Below are 21021 nucleotides of genomic sequence, written 5' to 3' on the forward strand. Positions count from 1 at the left end.
GCTCCCTGCTTGCAGCTGTGCGTGGCAGGCAAAGATCAGCTGCAATGGTGAGCAAGGCTGGCTGTCAAGGAAACTTGCCTGCCATTCCAGAGCTGCTCACCAAGGAACCCCTGAGCAACTTCCAGGGAGCTCCAGGGCTCACCAAAACACACAGGAGGACATTTTCAATTCACGAACAAAGACACTGGCAGCACCCACACTTTGGAACTCCCTGCCTAAAAGGACATCAAGAGGCACCTTCGTTTCGGAGCCCGCTAAACATCAGGAAAAGCTTTCTGTCAGTAAGAGCTGTTTGACAGTGGTACCATCTCCCTCGGGAGATGGCGAACTCTCCTTCCTCGGAGATGCTTTAGCTGAGAGTCCTGCCTTGCAGGGAGTTGGGCTGGAGGACCCTCAAGTCCCTTCCAGCTCTCTGATTCTAACCTTCATTGTTTAGCCGAGTCTACCCAGGTGCTTAGAAAGTTGAGGTAACTTCAACCTGTTTTAGTATTATAACTTTAAAGCAGGGTTGTAATTTTTTCTCGATTTTACTGTTTTATCATTTTGTAAACTGCTTTGAGGTTTTTCACAATCAAGTGGTGTATAAATTTTATGAAATAATAAGTAAATAAATTCACATTTTTGCCAGTCGAGTCAGTTATTTTATGTTGTTAGCTGGTCCTACATAATGCACTACAACTGCAGGGCAGTTAATACTTTGAATGAAAATGTTTTATCTGGACGAGTCAGCCATGCCGTAACCTCCAAGTCATTTATTCTGAGCTTAAAAGCAGAGACAAAGTCTGCTCCATGGATGAGTCTTGGAAGGGGCTGCATGGATCATTCCTTCCAATAGAAAATGACTGTGCTTACAGGAGCTCTGCTTAAACCTAGCCCGGGACTGCGAGGCTTTGTGTGCTATGGACTCTTTCCAAACAAGCACGGCTTTAGCACTCCCCGTCCAAGCCTGTGCAACATCGGCTGGGAAGCTAAGTGACTAATGCTAATTACATTGATATGCTGAGCCAACGTGACGACCCGCTGGTGGCCTTTGGCGCTCTGCGACCCTTGGAATGGCTGGCTCGGAGACTGCCGATCTTCAGGGAGCAGGTGGAGCTGCTGTATCTGTGAGATTTCTGCTGCAGAAGGCTTAAGAGAACCTATGAAGAAAGAGAAAGATGGGCAGAGCAGCCCAGGAGGAGTTAAGACACCTGAAATTCATCTTGGTCAGATGCTTGCTGCTTCTTTTAAAATTCACACAGGCCATCCATTTCCAGTGCTCTCACCTTTCCTTTAAGTCAAGAGAAATAATGCCTTACGTATAAAGCAAGCAAAGGCCGACAGGCAAAAACGGAACGACAAGAGCCAGTGGTGACATGTCAAACATTTTAGAGGTGACAATTTGATCTGAAGATTGCAAGCACTAGTAAAATCAATGCCACGAGCTGACTAGCAGAGATAGTCAACATGGTGCCCTTCAAATGGTGTGGACTCCAAATCTCATCAGCCAACATGTCCGCTGGTCAGGAGTGCTGAGAATTTTAGTCCAGAGCACCTGGAGAATGTCAGGTTGGCTTGTTCCTGCTATTGGTTGTGCTTTTGGGCAAAGAGGTGATGCAACCAATGTTCACTAGGTGTATGGTGGCCCTTTCCAGGAAGTCCCCTCACCTGGCTGCTTCAGCCGCGGGTCGTGCTCCGCCCCACGCCCTTTCTCAGCCTCCTGGGATGGCTTTGCCCCTTTCTCATGGAGCGTGCTGGGTGAGCTCACGGGACTTATTGCTTCTATGCCATCAGGGCTGTAGCTTCCCTGGAAACCTGGAAGGCATGAAAGAGAGCAAAGGGTCTTTTAAAATGGCAACAACACTCTTTCCTTCTAAGCACCAATGCAGCAGTCGCAAAGGATTCACGCTGTATTTAACAGAGGGGTGGACAAAAGAAACCCTTAAAAGACTTTCCTGACAGCCATAAAAACCTACAGCTGGTTTCCATCCCTGCTTGGCACCTGGTGGTTCAAAGCAATTTGTCTCTGTGTTCTCAACTTGGTGGCACTTACTGATGGGGAAGGAAGGTGAGGAAAGGGGCACAGGGGGCAAATGCCCCGGCTTCTTAGTGCTTCTTTCCTGAACAGAAAGCCAGAGGCTGACACACCAGGAAGCCAAACTAAGTAGAGAAGCTGTAGGTATAACATGTGGCTGCTCTCAAAGCAAAATGCAACTTAAAGAGAGATAATAATCAAATCTCACAGAATCTAGTTGGAAGCAGGGAGCCTGGGGGTCACCCAATCCAACCCCCTGCAACGCAAGTGAATTTTCTGTCACCTGTGGAAGCATCTGCATCCTTACATCTCAAAGGGCTTTACTACCTAGATCTTCCTACTTACAGCTTTGGCTTTCCATCAGATTTAGTTGGGTGCCAAGCTGTGCCCATATATAAATAAACTGGACCTGGCTGCTGCCATTCATGCCCTAGCTACACCCAAGCCGGATTATTACGGAAGTTTTTACTTGGAGCTGCAATTGAGAAGTGCCTGGGAGCTTCAGCTGGTTCATAACACAGCAGCCAGAGTGATGCCTGGCATGAGCTGGTATGATCATATTACCCCAGTGGTACTTTCAGCTCAAAAGCTTGCCAAATCACTTCTAGGCTCAATTCAGAAGGAACCTCCATAGTAACATGCAGCAGCTTAGTTTTCTGAACTTTCAGAAAATGTCATTTCATTGGCAGAGATATACAGAGCTAGGGTGTGGTCTGATGTGAACGTGCTTCAGAGCTTGGAAACTTTGGAGATTGTAACTGCCATTAAAGAAAGTCCTAGATGCATGTATTGTGTGTTGGCATCTGTCTGTCTCGAGAGACAACAGAGTGTGCCTTCAGAGCTGAAGTCAAACTGCTGTGTTAGCAGCCCCAAAGTGTCCTCCCTGGGGCACAAGCATGTGTGGGCAGTATGCACGGAGGACCTGAGCTGCCCAGATGACAACCCCACTCTAAGCCTCACTGATGAGGTCCAAAGGAAAGCAGAGCTATACATTTGGCACCAGCTTGGCTGCAGGTGTTGCCGGGAAAAGGCACACAAAGCGCCATCCTTAGGGATTCCACTCCAGATTCGTGTAAGGTTAACTCCTTAGCCTTTTCTTCTCTCAGAGGAGGTTTAGGAACACTTTTCCTTCTCCTAGGTGGGCTACCTGTTTGGCCTTTCAGAGGCAGGGAGCAGGATGGTTGTCACAGCCCCTGGTGCCCAGCTGAATTATGCAGGCAATAACCTATGACAGGGATGGGGAACCTGTGCCCCCCTCCAGGATGTTGCCCCAGCCAGCATGACCAATGGTAACAGCTGCAGTCCCACGACACCGGGAGGCACACAGGCCCCTCATTCCTGCCCCGCTACCGCCCAATGCCAAACACAAAATATACATGCTATGATCCATATATATCATACAAACACAGCAGATCATGCAATTTATTCGAAAAATGTAAATCTCTGGAATTTGGAGGAGAGAATAAACTAAAGCCCCTGAAAACAAAACTCCATCCCAAAGTATCCATGCAGCATACAGTACTGTTGCCCATGACACTCTCATTCATGTTTTTTTTTCAGCCAACTCCTTTTGCCCGTCACAATCACAGCCATGTACCAGGAACTGAATGATATGCATAACAGCAGCAGCAACAACAAACCAAACCAAACCAAACCAAACCAAACCAAACCAAACCAAACCAAACCAAACCAAACCAAACCAAACCAAACCAAACCAAACCCAAGAAGGCATGTAGATGGGCAGGAGGAGAAAACAAATACAGGAGTAAGAGCCTTCATATGAGACACCACATGAAATAAAACAGGCCGTCACCACAAATGCAAAAATCAAATTTTAAAAATTGATGGGTGAGAAGGGTCTTCGGGGAAAAAAGGTATTTGTGTGTGTTTTAAGGCCACAAACTTGGAAGAACCGCCCCGCTCCCCCTCCAATTTCTTACCATCGCTATTGGCGTCGTTACTTAGCGAGCTTCTCTCTCGCTTCCCCTTATCGCAAGAAATTTGACGCATGATAATCACATCTATGAAGCTGGCCGCTGTCATGGTGGTCTTACCGAGTGCTCGGAGCTCCTGTTCCTGTACTGAAAAGGTTTTACTCTTTTCTCTACTGGGCTGCTCACTGGCCGAAACTGCGTGCAGCGACTGCTCCAGGGGCGGGTGGTGCTGAGGGTGGCTTTTCCCCTGTCCTCTGCTATACAGGTGGGTTGGACCTGGCCCAGAGGAGGACAAAGGCCGGGGCTCCATGGCTTTAACGGGTGAAGGCGACTGTTCCAGGGCGCCCCCAGCAGGCAGCTTGGAGGAGAACAGGTTGCTGTCTGCCTGAGGCCGCTCCGCTTTGACATCCTGCGCTCTGGAGGCCTCCTTCTGCATGTGGGCAGGATCCATCATAGAGGTATAGCTGTCCAACCCACCTATGGAGCTGCGCAGTGATGATACCGAGGAGTATCCTGAGGAGCGAACTGGTGATGTGGTGGTGGCAGAGGAGGAGGTGGATCTGAAGAGCAGAAGGCAAAGTAAGAGACCTGTGGGAAGCTTTTTGGGTGGATTTAGGGCACAACTGTGGGTTCCCTGGCACAACTGGGCAAGCGCTAACTAGGCTTCGGGAAGGAGACCTGAGGGCTCTGGCAAGGTCCTAGAGTCCTCCCACCTCCTTCCCAAAGCCAAGTTAGCACTTGCGCAGCTCTGAGAAGGAGATGGGAAGGCTCCAGGGCCCTGCCAGAGCCTCATGGCCTCCATGTATTTATCCACCCTTTTGGAAAGCCATCTAACCAACCAGCAATCAGAACCTCTTCGAACAGCAAGGTCCAAAAACTAATTATGTACTATGGGCTGTATCTAGTGCTAGTCCTACTCAGAGCAGACACATTGACATTAATTGACATGAATATATCAGGCCCATTAGTTTCAGTGAGCAACACCGACATTGGGATATAACTTTATGCAAATAAGTAATTCCCTTTTGTTCCTCTTGGACCACTTGTCCCTGACTCTTGAACCTTGAAGCCCTTCAGATGTTGTCAACCTCCAAGTCCTATCAGCTGTGGGCAGCAAAGCCAGGATGGTGGGGAGTTATAGTCACAACAACACCTGGAGGGCCATCGGCTCCCCAGCCCTCTTCTAGTTTGAGGGGAGAGGGAGAAAAGTCTTCCATGCTCCCCACACAAATCATTTTTTTAAATGGTGGCATATTGATTATGGAATGCTCACCCCTTGAGAGGCCTTCATAACCTCCTCTCTGCTGGCTTTTAGGTGAATGTGGAAGCTTTATTTTTATTTTCTTTGCCAGGCTTTGAGTGTTATTTTTCCTGCTGTTCTGAAGTTTCATTCTGACTCTGTTTCTGTAGTTTCCCTGTTCTCTTCTACAGTATTTATTCTTGCTTTCATGTAGGATTTGCATTTTAAATGGTTCTTGTATGCCCCCCTGGGGACCCTTTTAGGCTGAAGGGTGGGCTTTGAATGTTTCAGGTATATATATGTATGCTACAAACCTCTGTCACATCCCCCACGTGCCACCTTAGCCGTGACACTAAAATGTCCTCTTTGCAACATGATCTGCACCCAATGCAATTTCCTCCCTGCAAGGCCCCAATCGGCAATGTGAAATGTAAATCGACCTGTGATCCTTGGATGAAGGGCAGTATAGAAATTTAATAGATAAAATAAAATATATAATAAAAACATGTGCTGAGCAACCCTGCCCACGGCACGTCAGGAACCAAGAAGGCCGTTAGCGCATCTCTGACATACCGCAGAACTGAGGGGCCAAGGTTCTCCGAAGGGATCATCTTCATGTTTGTGTTATGCAACACGCTGGGGCGTTGCTGAATGTTCTCCTGGGCGCGGGGCGAGACAGGGGAGTGCTTGTGATTATGAGCGTGTGCTGACGGCCGACTGCTGCTTTGGTCCGTGCCTGCCACAAAACACAAAGAAACACTGTGAAAACTCTAGATGTGGAAAATCCAAAACAAATAACAGTTGAACAAGAAAGAACTTAACCAAGTCCCTGCCAGGCACCTCCACCCGCTGCCCCCCCCCCAAGAGGTCACTAAAGGAAAGCGATCCAACCTGGTCTCCAGATGGGGGCATGCTCCACAGTGGTTGTGGCTGCTAAGACCGACTTCTTGCGCTCCTTCTCACGCTCCCGTTCCCGGTCTCGTTCTTGCTCCCTTTCAGAAACTGAAGGTCCTGTCTGCTTGGTCAGGTGTGTGTGGCCTCCTATGAATCATTAAACACACAGTCTGAACATGCTCAGAAAGCAGATGTTTTGACCTGAATATTAAAGCAGCTATTCTGCAGGCCCCCTGTCAGCAGCCAAAGAAAACTGCAGCCTGAAACATCCGAGGACACCCAGGCATAAAATGACATACCCATTTTAAAGTACTGCAATTTTAGCCCCTTAATTTTGCTTTGTGTTGTTTCTTATTTTCCTCCTCTCCATGTCCCTTATGCACATGTTAACTTAGGCTCTTAAAGAAGCACCTAATGGATTTCAGCAACATACCAAGAATCAGCCTACCTGGGGAGAGTGGAGAGCTGCTGTGTCGGCTGGTGAAAGCCTGGGGGGCACTGTGGATGTATGTGATCCGGTCAATGGAGGCGGCAGAAGTGCCCGGGGTGGGGGGCACAAGCACAGGCAAATGTGGCACTTGAGACAGGTCAATTATTCCTGCTAAGAGAATGGAGGGGGGGAGAGACAGTTAGGAGAAGCAATATGCCTTGGTACTAGAAGTGCAGTGTCAAAAAAGCAATAACCTCTTGTGGCATTGTAAGACACTGTAGCCTGTGCTGTGTCAGCTGCGAAAGGATGCCTTAATCTGGACAGTGGGTACCACTTTCCGACTTTCCTGTCTGCCCCATGCCTCCTGCACTTTTTAGGGAGATCCATCTTCTGAAAGCAGCAAGTTCTGTCCGTGTCACATGGTATCACATCACCTGAAGGGCAAGGCCAGCTGCCCAAACTGCCTGCAGCTTGATCAGAACGGCAGGCAAAGAAGTGGGCAGACTAAACACAGTGAAGAACCTCTCTCTTGTCAGTTACACTTAATGCAACTTGGCAATGCGGAACAGGGAAAACTACAGGCCTGAGGAAAGAGTTGCTGAAGAGTTCTAGGTAATGCAAAAGCTTCATCACCAGAATTACTGGTGCAATTAAGAAGCACCATTGGATCCCCATGATCTGCATGCATCATGTGAAACATAAAAAGTGTTGCAGCTGATTGATGCCTTCACCAGTTAGTGTTGCCAAATCAGGCCCTTATGCCTGAAACTTGCTCCATGTTCACAAAGTCCTCCTAGTCTCAACAACACAGAGAGCCCTATGACACCTTGAATCTAATCAGTGAATTGTGGGAGATACTTTTGCAGGCTTTGTCCAGCAACGGACCAAGTCTGGCCCATGAAAACATATGCTATAAACAAACATGGTTCTCTGAAAATGCTTCAAGGTTCTCTTGCTTTTGTTGCAACAGACGAACACAGACACCTGCCAGAATTTGCCACACAACCCCAAACCTATTTTCGGACCTGCTGCATAATTGAGGGCTAGCGAGGGCTCTCGCGGAGACAGGCCACGCAGCAGGTCTGCCCTCTGGGCCATTGCAGTGGCAGCCGCAGCATTGTGGTGCATCTGCTGGGAGGTGATGTAGTCGTTGATGATGGTCTGCCTGTTCTCCATGGCAGCCGTATCTGGGTAGCCGCGGATTAGGTATGGTGGGTAGAGATGGGGGTACGTAGGGCTAGGAGCGAGGTGCCTTGGCAAGTAATAAGCGGCTGCTGGACAGAACAGAGAAAAGGGACAATATTAGCTTTTTCACATGCTGTGTGTTTTCTTCAGCAGAGTTTGTCTCAAAACAAGAGCACTTGAGAGGGCAATTGGAGCCATCTCTGCTCTACTAGATCTCTTCTTCAACTCTCTATTTTTGGCTTCTCACTTTAAGTTCACCACTACCAACCATCTCCAAACTCTTCTCCTCTTTACCTGAACCTCCCCCCCCACCCCCGTTCTTGCTGCAACTATCCCAGGGTGTCTGAAACCAGAGATATTCTTCTTTACTCTGCATGTTGCTAGAATGGCCTCAAACATCTCCCAATGTTCTCTGTCCTTTTCAATTGTCTGTTAAATTATTCTAAACTGAACAATGAAGGAGAAGAGTTTGGATTTGATATCCCGCCTTTCACTCCCCTTAAGGAGTCTCAAAGCGGCTAACAATCTCCTTTCCCTTCCTCCCCCACAACAAACACTCTGTGAGGTGAGTGGGGCTGAGAGACTTCCGAGAAGTCTGACTGGCCCAAGGTCACCCAGCAGCTGAATGTGGAGGAGCGGAGGCTCAAACCCGGTTCCCCAGATTACAAGACTACCGCTCTTAACCACTACACCACACTGGCTCTCTATGCATCCAGATTCTTAAGAACTAACCCTGGAATGCATCCAGATTCTTAAGAACTAACCCAGTCGAATCTGTACAGAGAGACTAAGCTGTGTAATCCTGGCCTAGATAACTCAGCATATTCCAGCCATGGTGATTGTTTCACTGCTGCCATTTTCTGAACCTAAGACACGTTTACCTGCTTCCAGGGGGATTCCTCTGGGAATAGCTGCTGGGTCAAAGGCCAATGGAATGTGTCCCCTGTACAAGTCCACACCGCTCACTCCTCGGAGCAGGTGCTCATATGGAGAGATAGGGGGGTGGTGGTCTGCAAGGGTAGCATGAGGCGACTTGGAGCTGGCCATTTCTCTTGGCGTCGGGGTGATCTTTCTGTCCTGGGATACAGGCTTTCCAGCAGCGATGCTCCCTGTCAAAGTAAAATGGTTTGTTACAAGAGCCTCTGTGGAAACGCCCTTGAGATCTCAAGCCGTTCTGAGACAAGTACTTCCCTTTACCTGTTAGATTTGACTGTTAGGTTTTTTGGCTAAAATGTTTGTAAATGTTGAAAATGAAAAATGAAATTATATATAAAAAAGAGACAAGCCGAAGAGGTATTGGAAGATGTTATGGAATATTTTTTTCTTCATAAAAATAAAACTACCAAGACGAGAAAACACACAAAAACAACTATTGATGTCTCCAATATCAGAAGTTGAGATTGGGGAAACAATCTCAAATATGGCTAATGGTAATGCACCAGGGCTAGACAGCTTTCAAGTGGAATGGTATAAAACATATACTGATCTCCTGTCACCTAGATTATATCAGTTACATGATGAGATATTTAGAGAAGGAATCAGCTCAACATTATTCAACCATGCTTACATTACTGTTATTCCAAAGCCTGGCAAGGATCTGATGCAATGTGCCAACTATCGCCCAATTTCTTTGATAAACATTGATACGAAAATAGTAACGGCAATATTGGCAAATAGATTGCAAAGAGTAATACCATTATTAAAAATGACCAAACAGGGTTTATAAAGAGGAGACAAGCTGCAGATAACATCAGGCTGGTAGTGGATTTGATAAATTTAAACAGGAACAGTGAAGATTTAGCTACTGTATACTATCTCTAGATATGGAAAAAGCTTTTGATAAGATCCACAATCTATGTGTGGAAAAAGTACTACAAAATTTTGGTTTTCCATTAGACTTTATAAAATGGATAAACATATTATATTGCTCCCCTACATCTAGAGTTAAGACAAATGGCATAATTTCTGCACCTTTCACGTTATCTGGAGGTACTAGGCAAGGCTGCCCACTTTGCCTTTGCTTTTTAATATCTGTTTGGAGTCCCTGGCATGTACTATTAGACAGCATAAGGAAATCTTTGGTGTAATTCATAACTCATTTGAATACAAATTGGTAATGTTTACAGATGATATTCTTCTGTTTATTACGAAACCTCACGGTACTATTTCAATATTAATGCAAAATCTAGATTTTTTTGGCAGTATTTCTGGATATACTATAAACTGGTCCAAATCGGAGTTGATGTTAATAGGAAATAACTTTTTGATTCAACCGTTTAAACAATGCCAATTTCATATTTGCAAAGACAACATTAAATATCTAGGCATATTAATACCACAACTTATCTAAATGAGCATAATTAAACATCAACAAAATATATCATGAGGTATCAATAGACATCGACAGATGAGAGTCATTGAACCTGACTCTGTGGGGGGAAGTTAATACTCTTAAAATGAACATAATACCTAGACTGCTTTATGTCTTAAGAGAAATTCCAATTCACACGACGAACAAATACTTTCACAAAATTAAATCTTTTATTAGAAAATGCCTTTGGGGCTCTTCAGTTCCAAGAATATCTATGCAAAAAATGCAAATACTGATAAAAGATGGAGGAATTGGGATCCCAGACTTAGAATTGTATCAACAAGGATATTTACTGTCAGGTACACTATTCTGGAGACCCACAACTGAAAACAACTGTCCAAAATGGGCTGCTTTGGAATATGTAGCACCTCTAGAGAGATGTAGCACTTCTAGAGAAAAGGCATTTCCGTGCGCTGCTCTGGTTCGCCAGAAGCGGCTAAGTCATGCTAGCCACATGACCCGGAAGCTGTACGCCGGCTCCCTCGGCCAATAAAGCGAGATGAGCGCCGCAACCCCAGAGTTGGCCATGACTGGACCTAATGGTCAGGGGTCCCTTTACCTTTGCCTAGAGAGATGGGCAGCACTCGGGTCTAAATACATTAATACTTTAGATGCTACTGAAACAGTAACATCAGTTCGAACGATATGGCTCCATATGTCCCAAAATTATAAATTTGATCTTTTCTCCCACGACAAAATGACTTTGTGGGGAAACACGTCTTTAAAAATCGGGAAAGAAATGATCGTATGGAAGAGGTGGATGAATTTGGGTATATGTATTAATGGACATGTACGTTGGTAAAGGCTTTCTGGGAAATGATATATAATGAACTAAAGAAAATGTTTAAAAATACATTTGTTAAAAAAACCAGAAGCCTTTTTACTAGGTATAATAGGTGAAGAGTTACCAAGTGAAGATAGAAGACTTATGCAACAACAGCAGCGAGAATGCTACTAGCCCAGAAATGGAAGGAAGGTGAAGTACCAACAAAAGAAGAATGGCAGATGAAACTGATGGAATATGTGGAGATGGCGAAGCTGACGAGGAAGATTCGAAACCAGGAACTGTAAACAGTTAAAATCACTGGCAGGGTTGTAATGAAAATTGTAATGTGGATTTTTTTACGATAATTACGGATATTTAATAGATGGATAATGATAAAAGATGATAAAAGATGCAGCAAACTTAATCTTAAACATGGAACCCATGGAGGGAGGGAAGGAGGGAAGGAGGTCCGAAGGTTCAAATGTACCTTGCATTTTAATGTTTGAAATGGTTATGTTAAAATGTATAAAATTGTGATATATATATATATATATATATGCTTTCGTTTCGACGAGGTCTCACTCGTCATCTTCAGGAAGGTTTCCTCCCCGTAGAGGTAAGATATTTGCTTTCGTAGATTTTCACGGGTACAGGAATGCAGGTTTTGGTGTCCTCGGGTGTCTTCCCGTGTAAAAGTTGGGGTGTCTAGGCGACGTTTCGACGAGGTCTCACTCGTCATCTTGCTCTGTTCCAGTAACAAGAAGCCGAAAGCACCAGCCTGAAGATGACGAGTGAGACCTCGTCGAAACGTCGCCTAGACACCCCAACTTTTACACGGGAAGACACCCGAGGACACCAAAACCTATATATATATATATATATATATATATATATATATATATATATATATATATGGGTATATTAATGTTAGACCAGCTGATAAATGAAGAGGATGAATATTATATGTACTCCATCTTAAGAGACAAATACAGATTACCTACAAATGCTCAATGGCAATATCTCCAGATAAAACTCTTGCTAACCACCATCTACGGACCAGCAGCTTTTACAGCCTCAGAGACCCCAGATATATTGAAGCAGCTGATTAATTCTTACGCCACAAAAAACCGGCCATCAACATATATAAATCTTTGTTATTAGCAAACCAAATTGATATACAGGTACTGAAGGAGGATTGGAATAAAGAATTAGAGATCTCAATTTCGACCTTATACAACAACAACAAAAAATTAAGAATATACTGGACCCCATTATGTTTAAAAAGGGCTATTTAAGGCAGTGTTTCCCAACCTTTTTTGGGCAAAGGCACACTTGTTTCATGAAAAAAATCTCGAGGCACACCACCATTAGAAAATGTTTAAAAAATTAACTCTGTGCCTATATTGACTATATATAAAGTACAGTGGTGCCCCGCAAGACGAATGCCTCGCTAAACGAAAAACCCGCAAGACGAAAGGGTTTTCCGATTTTTTAGCGGCTTCGCAAGACGAATTTCCCTATGGGCTTGCTTCGCAAGACGAAAGCCCATAGGGAAATCTCCGGGACAGCGGGGAACCCTCCTCCCACCGCAAGCCCTGGGAACAGAGGAGAAGCTGCGCACCTTCCCCTCTGTTCCCGGACCTGTCCTGAAGGCTTGCGGTGGGAGGTCCGGGAACAGAAGAGAAGGCGCACAGCTTCTCCTCTCTTCCCGGGGCTTGCGGTGGGAGGAGGGTTTTTCCTCCCCACCGCCAACATTCAGAACAGCATTCTGAATGTTGGCGGTGGGGAGGAAAGCCCTCCTCCCGCTGCAAGCCTTCAGGACAGGTCCGGGGCAGCAGGCTGCTATCCGCAGCTTGGAGAGCCCTGCGGGGAAGTCCTGCAGGGCTCTCCAAGCTGTGAATGTCTGCCCCGCCCAAGGGGCGCTCTGCTTAAGAGCACCCCTCGTGGGGGGCAGCAGGCTGCTATCCGCAGCTTGGAAAGCCCTGCGGGGAAGTCCTGCAGGGCTCCCCAAGCTGCAGATGTCTGCCCCGCGCGAGGGGCGCTCTGCTTAAGAGCACCCCTCGTGCAGGGCAGCAGGCTGCTATCTGCAGCTCGGAGAGCCCTGCGGGGAAGTCCGGCAGGGCTCCCCAAGCTGCAGATGTCTGCCCCGCCCAAGGGGCGCTCTGCTTAAGAGCACCCCTCGTGGGGGGCAGCAGGCTGCTATCCGCAGCTTGGAAAGCCCTGCGGGGAAGTCCTGCAGGGCTCCCCAAGCTGCAGATGTCTGCCCCGCCCAAGGGGCGCTCTGCTTAAGAGCACCCCTCGTGGGGGGCAGCAGGCTGCTATCCGCAGCTTGGAAAGCCCTGCGGGGAAGTCCTGCAGGGCTCCCCAAGCTGCAGATGTCTGCCCCGCGCGAGGGGCGCTCTGCTTAAGAGCACCCCTCGTGCGGGGCAGCAGGCTGCTATCCGCAGCTTGGAGAGCCCTGCGGGGAAGTCCTGCAGGGCTCCCCAAGCTGCAGATGTCTGCCCCGCGCGAGGGGCGCTCTGCTTAAGAGCGCCCCTCGTGCGGGGCAGCAGGCTGCTATCCGCAGCTTGGAGAGCCCTGCGGGGAAGTCCTGCAGGGCTCCCTAAGCTGCAGATGTCTGCCCCGCGCGGAGCTCCCGCCGGGCGCGCAAGGCTTGGGGCGGCAGCCTGTTGCCCGAAGCACAGGGAGCCCTCCGGAGGGCTCCCCCTGCTTCGGGCGAGTGTCTGCAAGCCTTGCGCGCCTGGCAGGAGCTCCCGCCGGGCGCGCAAGGCTTGGGGCGGCAGCCTGTTGCCCGAAGCACAGGGAGCCCTCCGGAGGGCTCCCCGTGCTTCGGGCGAGTGTCTGCAAGGCTTGCGCGCCCGGCAGGAGCTCCCGCCGTGCGCGCAAGGCTTGGGGCGGCAGCCTGTTGCCCGAAGCACAGGGAGCCCTCCGGAGGGCTCCCCATGCTTCGGGCGAGTGTCTGCAAGCCTTGCGCGCCTGGCAGGAGCTCCCGCCGGGCGCGCAAGGCTTGGGGCGGCAGCCTGTTGCCCGAAGCACAGGGAGCCCTCCGGAGGGCTCCCCGTGCTTCGGGCGAGTGTCTGCAAGGCTTGCGCGCCCGGCAGGAGCTCCCGCCGTGCGCGCAAGGCTTGGGGCGGCAGCCTGTTGCCCGAAGCACGCGGAGCCCTCCGAAGGGCGCCCCGTGCTCCGCGCTGCCAGCTGCCGCCCCAAGCCTTGCGCTCTCGCCCGCCTCCCTCCCACGGCACACCAGGCAACGTCTCGCGGCACACTAGTGTGCCGCGGAACACCGGTTGGGAAACACTGATTTAAGGTATCTAACTGTTGGAGATGCAATAGAGATAATGCTTCTCTAAAACATGTTTTTTCATTGTCCTATATTGAAAGATTTTTTGGCAGACGGTAACTGAAACCATCAACAGAACTGTACGGAACAACCTTACATTTACAGAGCAAAATATCTTCTTGATTTATATACCCAGCACCTGGAACCTTACAAAAGGACAATATGAGTGGACTCTCCGTGCCACAGCAAAAAGACTGGTACTGATGAACTGGAAAAATAAAAATGTGGCTCCCTTCTATGATTGGATTGAAGACTTATACAAACTTGCAACATATGAACAACTTGCATATAAACGCAGACTTGCCATGGACAAATTCAATGATATTTGGAATCCATTCTTACAAATACTATAATAGGTTATGATCTGGTGAAGTACAATGATAACCTTGTAAAATATACAGTTTGGGTCCCCCCTCCCCCCTTCATTTCCCCTTCTACGCGGGTTCTATTTTTCTTTTTTGTTTTCTCTTATTTACGTCTCATCATGTTTAGTGCACATATAATTATGTACTTTTAAAACTTTCAATAAAGATGTTTTTAAAAATTCAAGACAGAAGGCATGAACACAGTTTCATTGCATTTAATAATAAATAGAAAGAGAGAAAGAAGCCCTTTCCCCCTGTTACCGACAGGTATGTTATCACCGCACTTGAAACCTATTGTAAATACTATCATTTTGTTCTTTGGATAAAAGAAAACAGCAACACCATCCTTATTCTTTATTTTTTAACTTTTCTCCAGATGGAACACTAGTTCCTGCCTCTGTACAGCAGGATTTAACATTCCTTTATTTAAATCCATGGCACTCCCAATTCAGTTAGAGTTCCCACAAACACAAAATCCAAAGTCACCCCTTTCTATTTCTTAACCTGATAGCTTCTGTTGATGTTAACCTTTCATTCATTCTGTTAAACCTTGGCTTTGTGGCAGTTTGATAACTAAATACAACTAAACTACACATAACAAGAACCTTGCTGGATGAGTCTGCAGGCCCATCCAGTCCAGCGTTCAGTGCTCACAGTGGCCAACCAGATGACCTCTGGGAAGCCCACAAGCCTTCTGCCACTCCTCATCTCAGAAGAACAGCACCTCGGATTCTGGAGGCAGTACATAACCACCATGACTTCTAGCCATTGATGGTCTTATCCACCTCTCCCAACTTTCAGCTGCACTGGATGACCCTGAACTCTAGTATTACAAGAGAAATCCATTTTCTGCACACTATGCAGAATTTTAACACCCCCTCCTTTACTCAGTTTTTCTAAACTAAAAATCTCCAAACACTGTCACCTTTCCTCAGTTGCTCCTGTACTATTATAATTTTGGTTACCCTTTCCTGCACCTTTTCCAGCTGTACAAAATAAATTTCCAAGTTGCAGCAACCTGAACTGTACACAGTATTCCAAGTGTGGTCTTGCCTACAGGTTTGCAGAAAGGCATTATAATAACTGGAGTTTTGCTACTGGCCCCAACATGGATTTTGCCTTAGCTGCTTCACGCCGTGTAGACAACTTCATTGAGCTCACCACCTGAAACAAATCTGTTCTCGGCATCAATGCAGTTCATACACACTAGGGCATTGCTTGGAACTTGACCAGGCTATCAGATTTCTTTTGAGAATGCTATATATTATTCACCCAATACCCTGATTCAGAGGGTCAATTCACATCCTTTCCCCCAGGTGTAATTTAATGTGCCAGACATGCACTGTACCAGGACAGTCACTAGAGAACCAGGATTGGCTGTGGCTCCCTCCCAAGTAAACACCTGAGTGAGTCACAAACCCAGGTTGGCTATCAAGTGTGGAACAGCCGCCTGTGCCATTTCAAGGAGCTGCTGTGCCCTTGTGTTTCTTTCCCACAACCCTACTGGATCACCTTAAAGGGACAGACTGGTTTGCAAGTCCTTCCTTAACAGGAGTCTTGTTGCGTTTCAATGGAGATGATGGGCAACACAGATCCATAGAAAAACTGCCTTCTAACAAGATCAAACTAATTGAACGCCTAGCTCAGTCTTGTCTACTCTTTGATCAGCAGCAGCTCACCAGGGTTTTGGGCAGACTCTGATCTGCTCATTTGAACTGGAGATACCAGGGACTGAACTGGTGACGTGCAAACCATTGACATCGGCCATGGGGAAAGGAGACACAGAGAAGCCAAGGAGGGACGTGGCACAGATCAGGGAGGGCTGGGATTTGGCTTTTGTTCTTTTGGCAGAAAGTATGGAGCTAGAAGATCTAGTAGGTTTAAAAGGAGCATGGGGAATGATTCTGTAAGCATCTAAGGAAAGCGTACACTGAATGTACCCTTGCTTATATATTCTGTCAGCAGACAATAGGTTAATGTAAAAATGAAAGAGTGTGTGTGTGTGTGAGGGAGAGAGAGAGAGGGGGGGGGGAGAGAGAGAGAGACACCCACCCAGCAACCATGGAAAGAATTAAAAACATGCAAGGTGAAATCAAAGCCAGATCAGGCTGACAGCCTCCTCCTCCTCCTCCTGTCCTGGGGTGCTGGAAGCATTTTTGCAACTTGCAGCTGGAAAGATGACAGGCTCTTTACATTTTCCTTCTCATTTGGCTATGGCACCTCAGCTTTTAAATACTTCCCTTGCCAGCCCCTCCTGTTTTGGACTGAACAAAGCAAAAAGAGCTTATTTGAGACTGAAAGGAACTGTGCCCATTTCCCAAACCTGCTCTTATCTGAACCAGTTTAAAACAAAGCCTGCAGTGTGACCTGGACCTGCCCGATGAGAACAGTTTGGGTTCTGCAGTCATACAAACACATCGTTTATCGTGGCCACAGCTGCAACAGGCCCAGAATAGGTTGTACACCAATGCTTGCTTTATTTATTGTTCATTTGACTTATTTATAGACTACCCTTCACTCTACGGCCTCACAGCACAAACAAATCACAAGGTCATCAAATGATCAACCAACACTATAAAATATTACAATAATAGAACAGGCACGCCTGAAGGATATAAGAGCAGGTGGTGAAATTTTCCAAGTGGTTCCAAATGTCAATCCCTCCTGAAGACCTGGGGAAATAGCTGCTTCTTTTGATGCCAATGAAAAATTAACAGTATCTGTGCTCAATGCACCTCAGAGAGAAGGCTTGCTCACATGCTGACACCCCTCTACCTAGATTTCTCCTGGCAGCGGGATCACTGATCGTAAATCAGAGACAGTTCATATGGAAGGAGCCACTACTTTGAGATATTGTGTCACAAGTTATGTAGTGCAACACAGGCATCTATGGGCTTGGAATCAAATTGGTAACCACTACCATTACATGGATTTGACCCAGACGTGTCCATCGGCACTCTGGTTGCTGCATTCTGCACTAGTTGCAGCTTCCAGGGCAGCCCCCCATGGAGTGCACTGATGTAATCCAAGCTGAAGGTTACCAGAACCGTGGCCAGGACTTCCCAAGCCAATGGTCACAGCTAGCAAACTGGCTGCTGCTGGGATTAGGCACACCTAGGCACTGAAGTCAACTTGGCTTCAACTGGCAAAGCTAGATTGAACTGCACCCCCAAACTACTCTTGCCTGCTCTTTCAGATGGAAAGCAACTCCATCAAGGGCAGGCTAAATTCCAAATCCACAGTACCGCCATCTTGTCTGGGTTCAGCTTCAATTTATTAACTGGCCTCCTGGTAATGGACCAACCACACCGGATTCAGGTGTAACAGAGAAAGAGTTGGGTGTTATCTGTATATTGATGATGCCTTGTTCCAAATCACCTCATGACATCTCATAGTGGCCTTGTATGGCAAGATTAATCTTTGAGGGACCCCAGTGAATAGGGGTCAAGTAGAAATCTCCCACTGCTACTCTGTCTAAATAATCATGGAGGTGGGAGTGGAACCACTGCAGTTGCTCCAGATGGATGCCATGGTTGATGGTGTCAAAAGCTGTCAAGAGACTGAGAAGAAACAAGAAGGTTGTACCCCTCCCTTCCTCTCCCTTTCCCAACAAGAGTCACCCATCAGGGCAAAGTTGCTTTAGTAGCATCATGAACAAGATGAACAGGACACCACAGAGTGGCTGGTCTGAAGCAGGATTGTCCAGCGGCCTGGCACAGACTCAGCACTAGTTTCCACAGTATTTCCTGCACCACAACTTAGGGCTTATCCACACTTGCCTTTCCTCCATGCTTTCCAGGCATGACCCGTGCTTTAAAGCTCCATGTCCAAACATCTTTTTTTTTTTTTTGCTCCAGTGTTCCCTGCAAAAACCTGTTCTTTAAAGTTGAACTGGAGCAAATAGCAATCTGTGGTAAACCTGGACTGGTGTTCTGATGTTTGCTCTGACTGAGCGCTAAAGAGTGGGTTTTTGTGGGGAAAACTCTGGGACAAACAACAACAATGCTCAGTTGTGAGCTTTTAAGCCCATACCTGTGCCTGGAAAGAGCAGGGCAAAAGGAAAGTGTGGATAAGCCCTTAGTGTGAAAGAACCAAGACAACCCCAAGGCATGGTGGGCGGCTGCACAGACTGGTATTGTTTCCTGCTCTAGACTCATTGAAAAAAGTTGGATGCTGTTGGTGGAAACCACCAATGCATTTTAAATAGGGCGGGGGCACACCTGATAAATTCCATCTTGTGTGTATGATTTTTAGAAAACCCACCCAGTACACCTGAAGTTCCAGCAACACAAATATTTCTGAGTACCCTCCTGTACCCTGCAAACTCATTTAGCATCAGAATATGATTAACCTACACCTGAATACTGCCTTTGTTTTGTACCCACATGCCATTTATGCGGTGTGAAATAATGATGAAGGCTTTTTGAGGTATGGCGTTTAAATATCCATGCCACTAATCTGCTTTGCATAAGCCAGCGATGGGGAACCCGTGGCCCTCCTGAAGTTGCTGGACTGCAGCCCTCAGCACCCCTGACCACTGGCCAGGCTGGTTGGGACTGTTGTGAGTCCAACAACATCAGGAGGATAAATGGTTCCTCATTCCTAGCATAAGCAGCACATCAATACATCTTTAGAAATAGTAATTATTTCCAGAGAAAGACTTCATATTTGCTTTCAAAGTCACCCCCAAATTCTACAGTCTTGCTAAATTACACCCCTGGCCCGGAATTTAAAACAAGTTTAAAACTGGGAATCCTCCAAACCTCTTGGCAACAATCTGCCCTGGAATCTTGCTTGCAGAGGGCTGGCCATATGTGTACATTACATAAAGGCCAGCCAAGAGAATCTTCTGTTCTTAGAAATGAACAAGATACTTCATTTAACAAATATGTTGATTCTCTTAAGGCAAGGGGGGTGTCACAAACTAATAGGCATAAAGACTGTATTCATAGGGAGAATAACCATGCTCATCTTTTTCAAATGCATTGGTCAAGTCTGGAAGAAAAAAATAGGCTGACATAATGAAGTCTCCCTCTTTCTGCAGAAGTGGATCATGCAACTCTGGGAGTAGAAGCAGGCTCTTCTAATATGACTGACAGCTTCCTCAAAAGCAGGTGGAATCTGCAGTGACCACCCGCTGGCCAAACACGGCTAAAAAGCAGCAGCAAAAGGGGCAACTTTCCTCTTGAAAGTTATCATGGTGGTATGGACAGTAACATAATGGGTCCCGCCCAGAGCTACTGCTGATTTGCATGTGCTAATTAAATATGTATACATGCAAACTTGGGCTTTAATGCCTGGACCTAAATGCCACAGAAGGCTGTATGCTAACTAATTCCTCGTTCAAATCACCCCAGATAAGCTATTCAATTAATCTGCACTGCACCACAGATCAACCAAAACCAGTTCCTTTTTCATTCATTTACCCCAATTAATGTCCCAAACAACCCTGCTCCAGATAAATTGAATTTCCTTCAATTACCCCTATTTGTTACCCCCTAAGCCATAATTAGTTAATTTATTTCCCCAAATATCCTACCCTGTAAACCTAATTACCTCTGGTTCAATTCCCCTTGAATTCAATATTAACCAAGAAACATTCAGGGCTCTTAAAAGAATGTCTGGGGCCTGTGCCCCATAAGCTCATCCCTGGACATGTCCCTGGTCCCGGTGCCTCACAACCTGCCTGAAAAGTACAACCTGAAGAAGCCCCCTAATCCACAACCAGCGAAACAGGACCACTGACCTTCATGCTGCCTGGCGCTTGGCTCCCTCGTGGAGACTGGGGACCCTCGGTGCAAGTGACTGCTGAAAGCCGTCCCATGGGCTGCCTGGTGGTCCTCATAGGCAAGAGGGCTGTGGCGAGGTTTCCCTGCTTCAGGCACGATCACAGGGGCTCCTCTGGTGATGGAGCCGCCAGAGTTTGTCACTGGGCTGGGCCTGCTTTTCAAACTCTCCTCGTAAGCACTTTTTAAACTCTCCCCGTAAGCTCTTTCCAGAGTCCTTGGGTCCTGCATGACATCCAGGGAATGCAGGGGATGAAAAGTCCTCCCCGGGCTTCCAATAATGGAACGGACATCATGCTTTTTGGCACTTGCCGAAGCGTTGCTGTCATATTTCAGCGGGGTTCCCTGGGGGGACAAGGTGGGAGACAAGAGAGAAAGGTCAGCAAGCTGGCAGGAAAAGGACAGCAGCACGGAAGGTCACAAATGGCTTTCTGAGGCTGCCGCTGGCATTCTAGGCTTCGTTTCGACAGATGAAGGGGGGGGCACACTGATTCGTTTATTTTGTCAGTTAATTCCCATTTGCAGTATGCCAAGTCTGTATGAAAATTGAGGCCACCGGGTTATAGCAGAGGAGGGATGGGATGGGATGCAGGGCTGCCATTTGCTCTGCTGAGAAGTCAGGCTTCCCTCTCCACCAACTGCTGTCCCCTGGCAGCCACCATTCCACCAGGCCTTGGCAATGGAGGTCAGAGAACG

The 21021-nt window shown here is 47.1% G+C and overlaps 1 protein-coding gene across 22 annotated transcripts in view; it reads right to left on the minus strand.

Moving 5' to 3' along the window:
- The window catches only part of NCOR2 (nuclear receptor corepressor 2), a 359962-nt gene that overhangs the window by 17607 nt on the left and 321334 nt on the right, over positions 1-21021 (minus strand). For 18 of the 22 annotated variants that reach the window (XM_081841565.1, XM_081841560.1, XM_081841545.1 and 15 more), the window contains 9 exons: positions 20286-20670; positions 8579-8806; positions 7538-7786; positions 6531-6683; positions 6080-6229; positions 5762-5924; positions 3955-4508; positions 1648-1794; positions 991-1139 (listed from right to left, as the gene is read on the minus strand). In XM_081841565.1, coding sequence (XP_081697691.1) covers positions 991-1139; positions 1648-1794; positions 3955-4508; positions 5762-5924; positions 6080-6229; positions 6531-6683; positions 7538-7786; positions 8579-8806; positions 20286-20670 — 2178 coding nt within the window. The remainder of the gene's footprint in view (positions 1-990; positions 1140-1647; positions 1795-3954; positions 4509-5761; positions 5925-6079; positions 6230-6530; positions 6684-7537; positions 7787-8578; positions 8807-20285; positions 20671-21021) is intronic. The other 4 variants (XM_081841561.1, XM_081841559.1, XM_081841548.1 and 1 more) reach the window with 4 other exon arrangements.

Source organism: Podarcis erhardii, assembly GCF_964252035.2.
Source record: "Podarcis erhardii genome assembly, chromosome: 15".
Taxonomy (NCBI): Eukaryota; Metazoa; Chordata; class Lepidosauria; order Squamata; family Lacertidae; genus Podarcis; species Podarcis erhardii.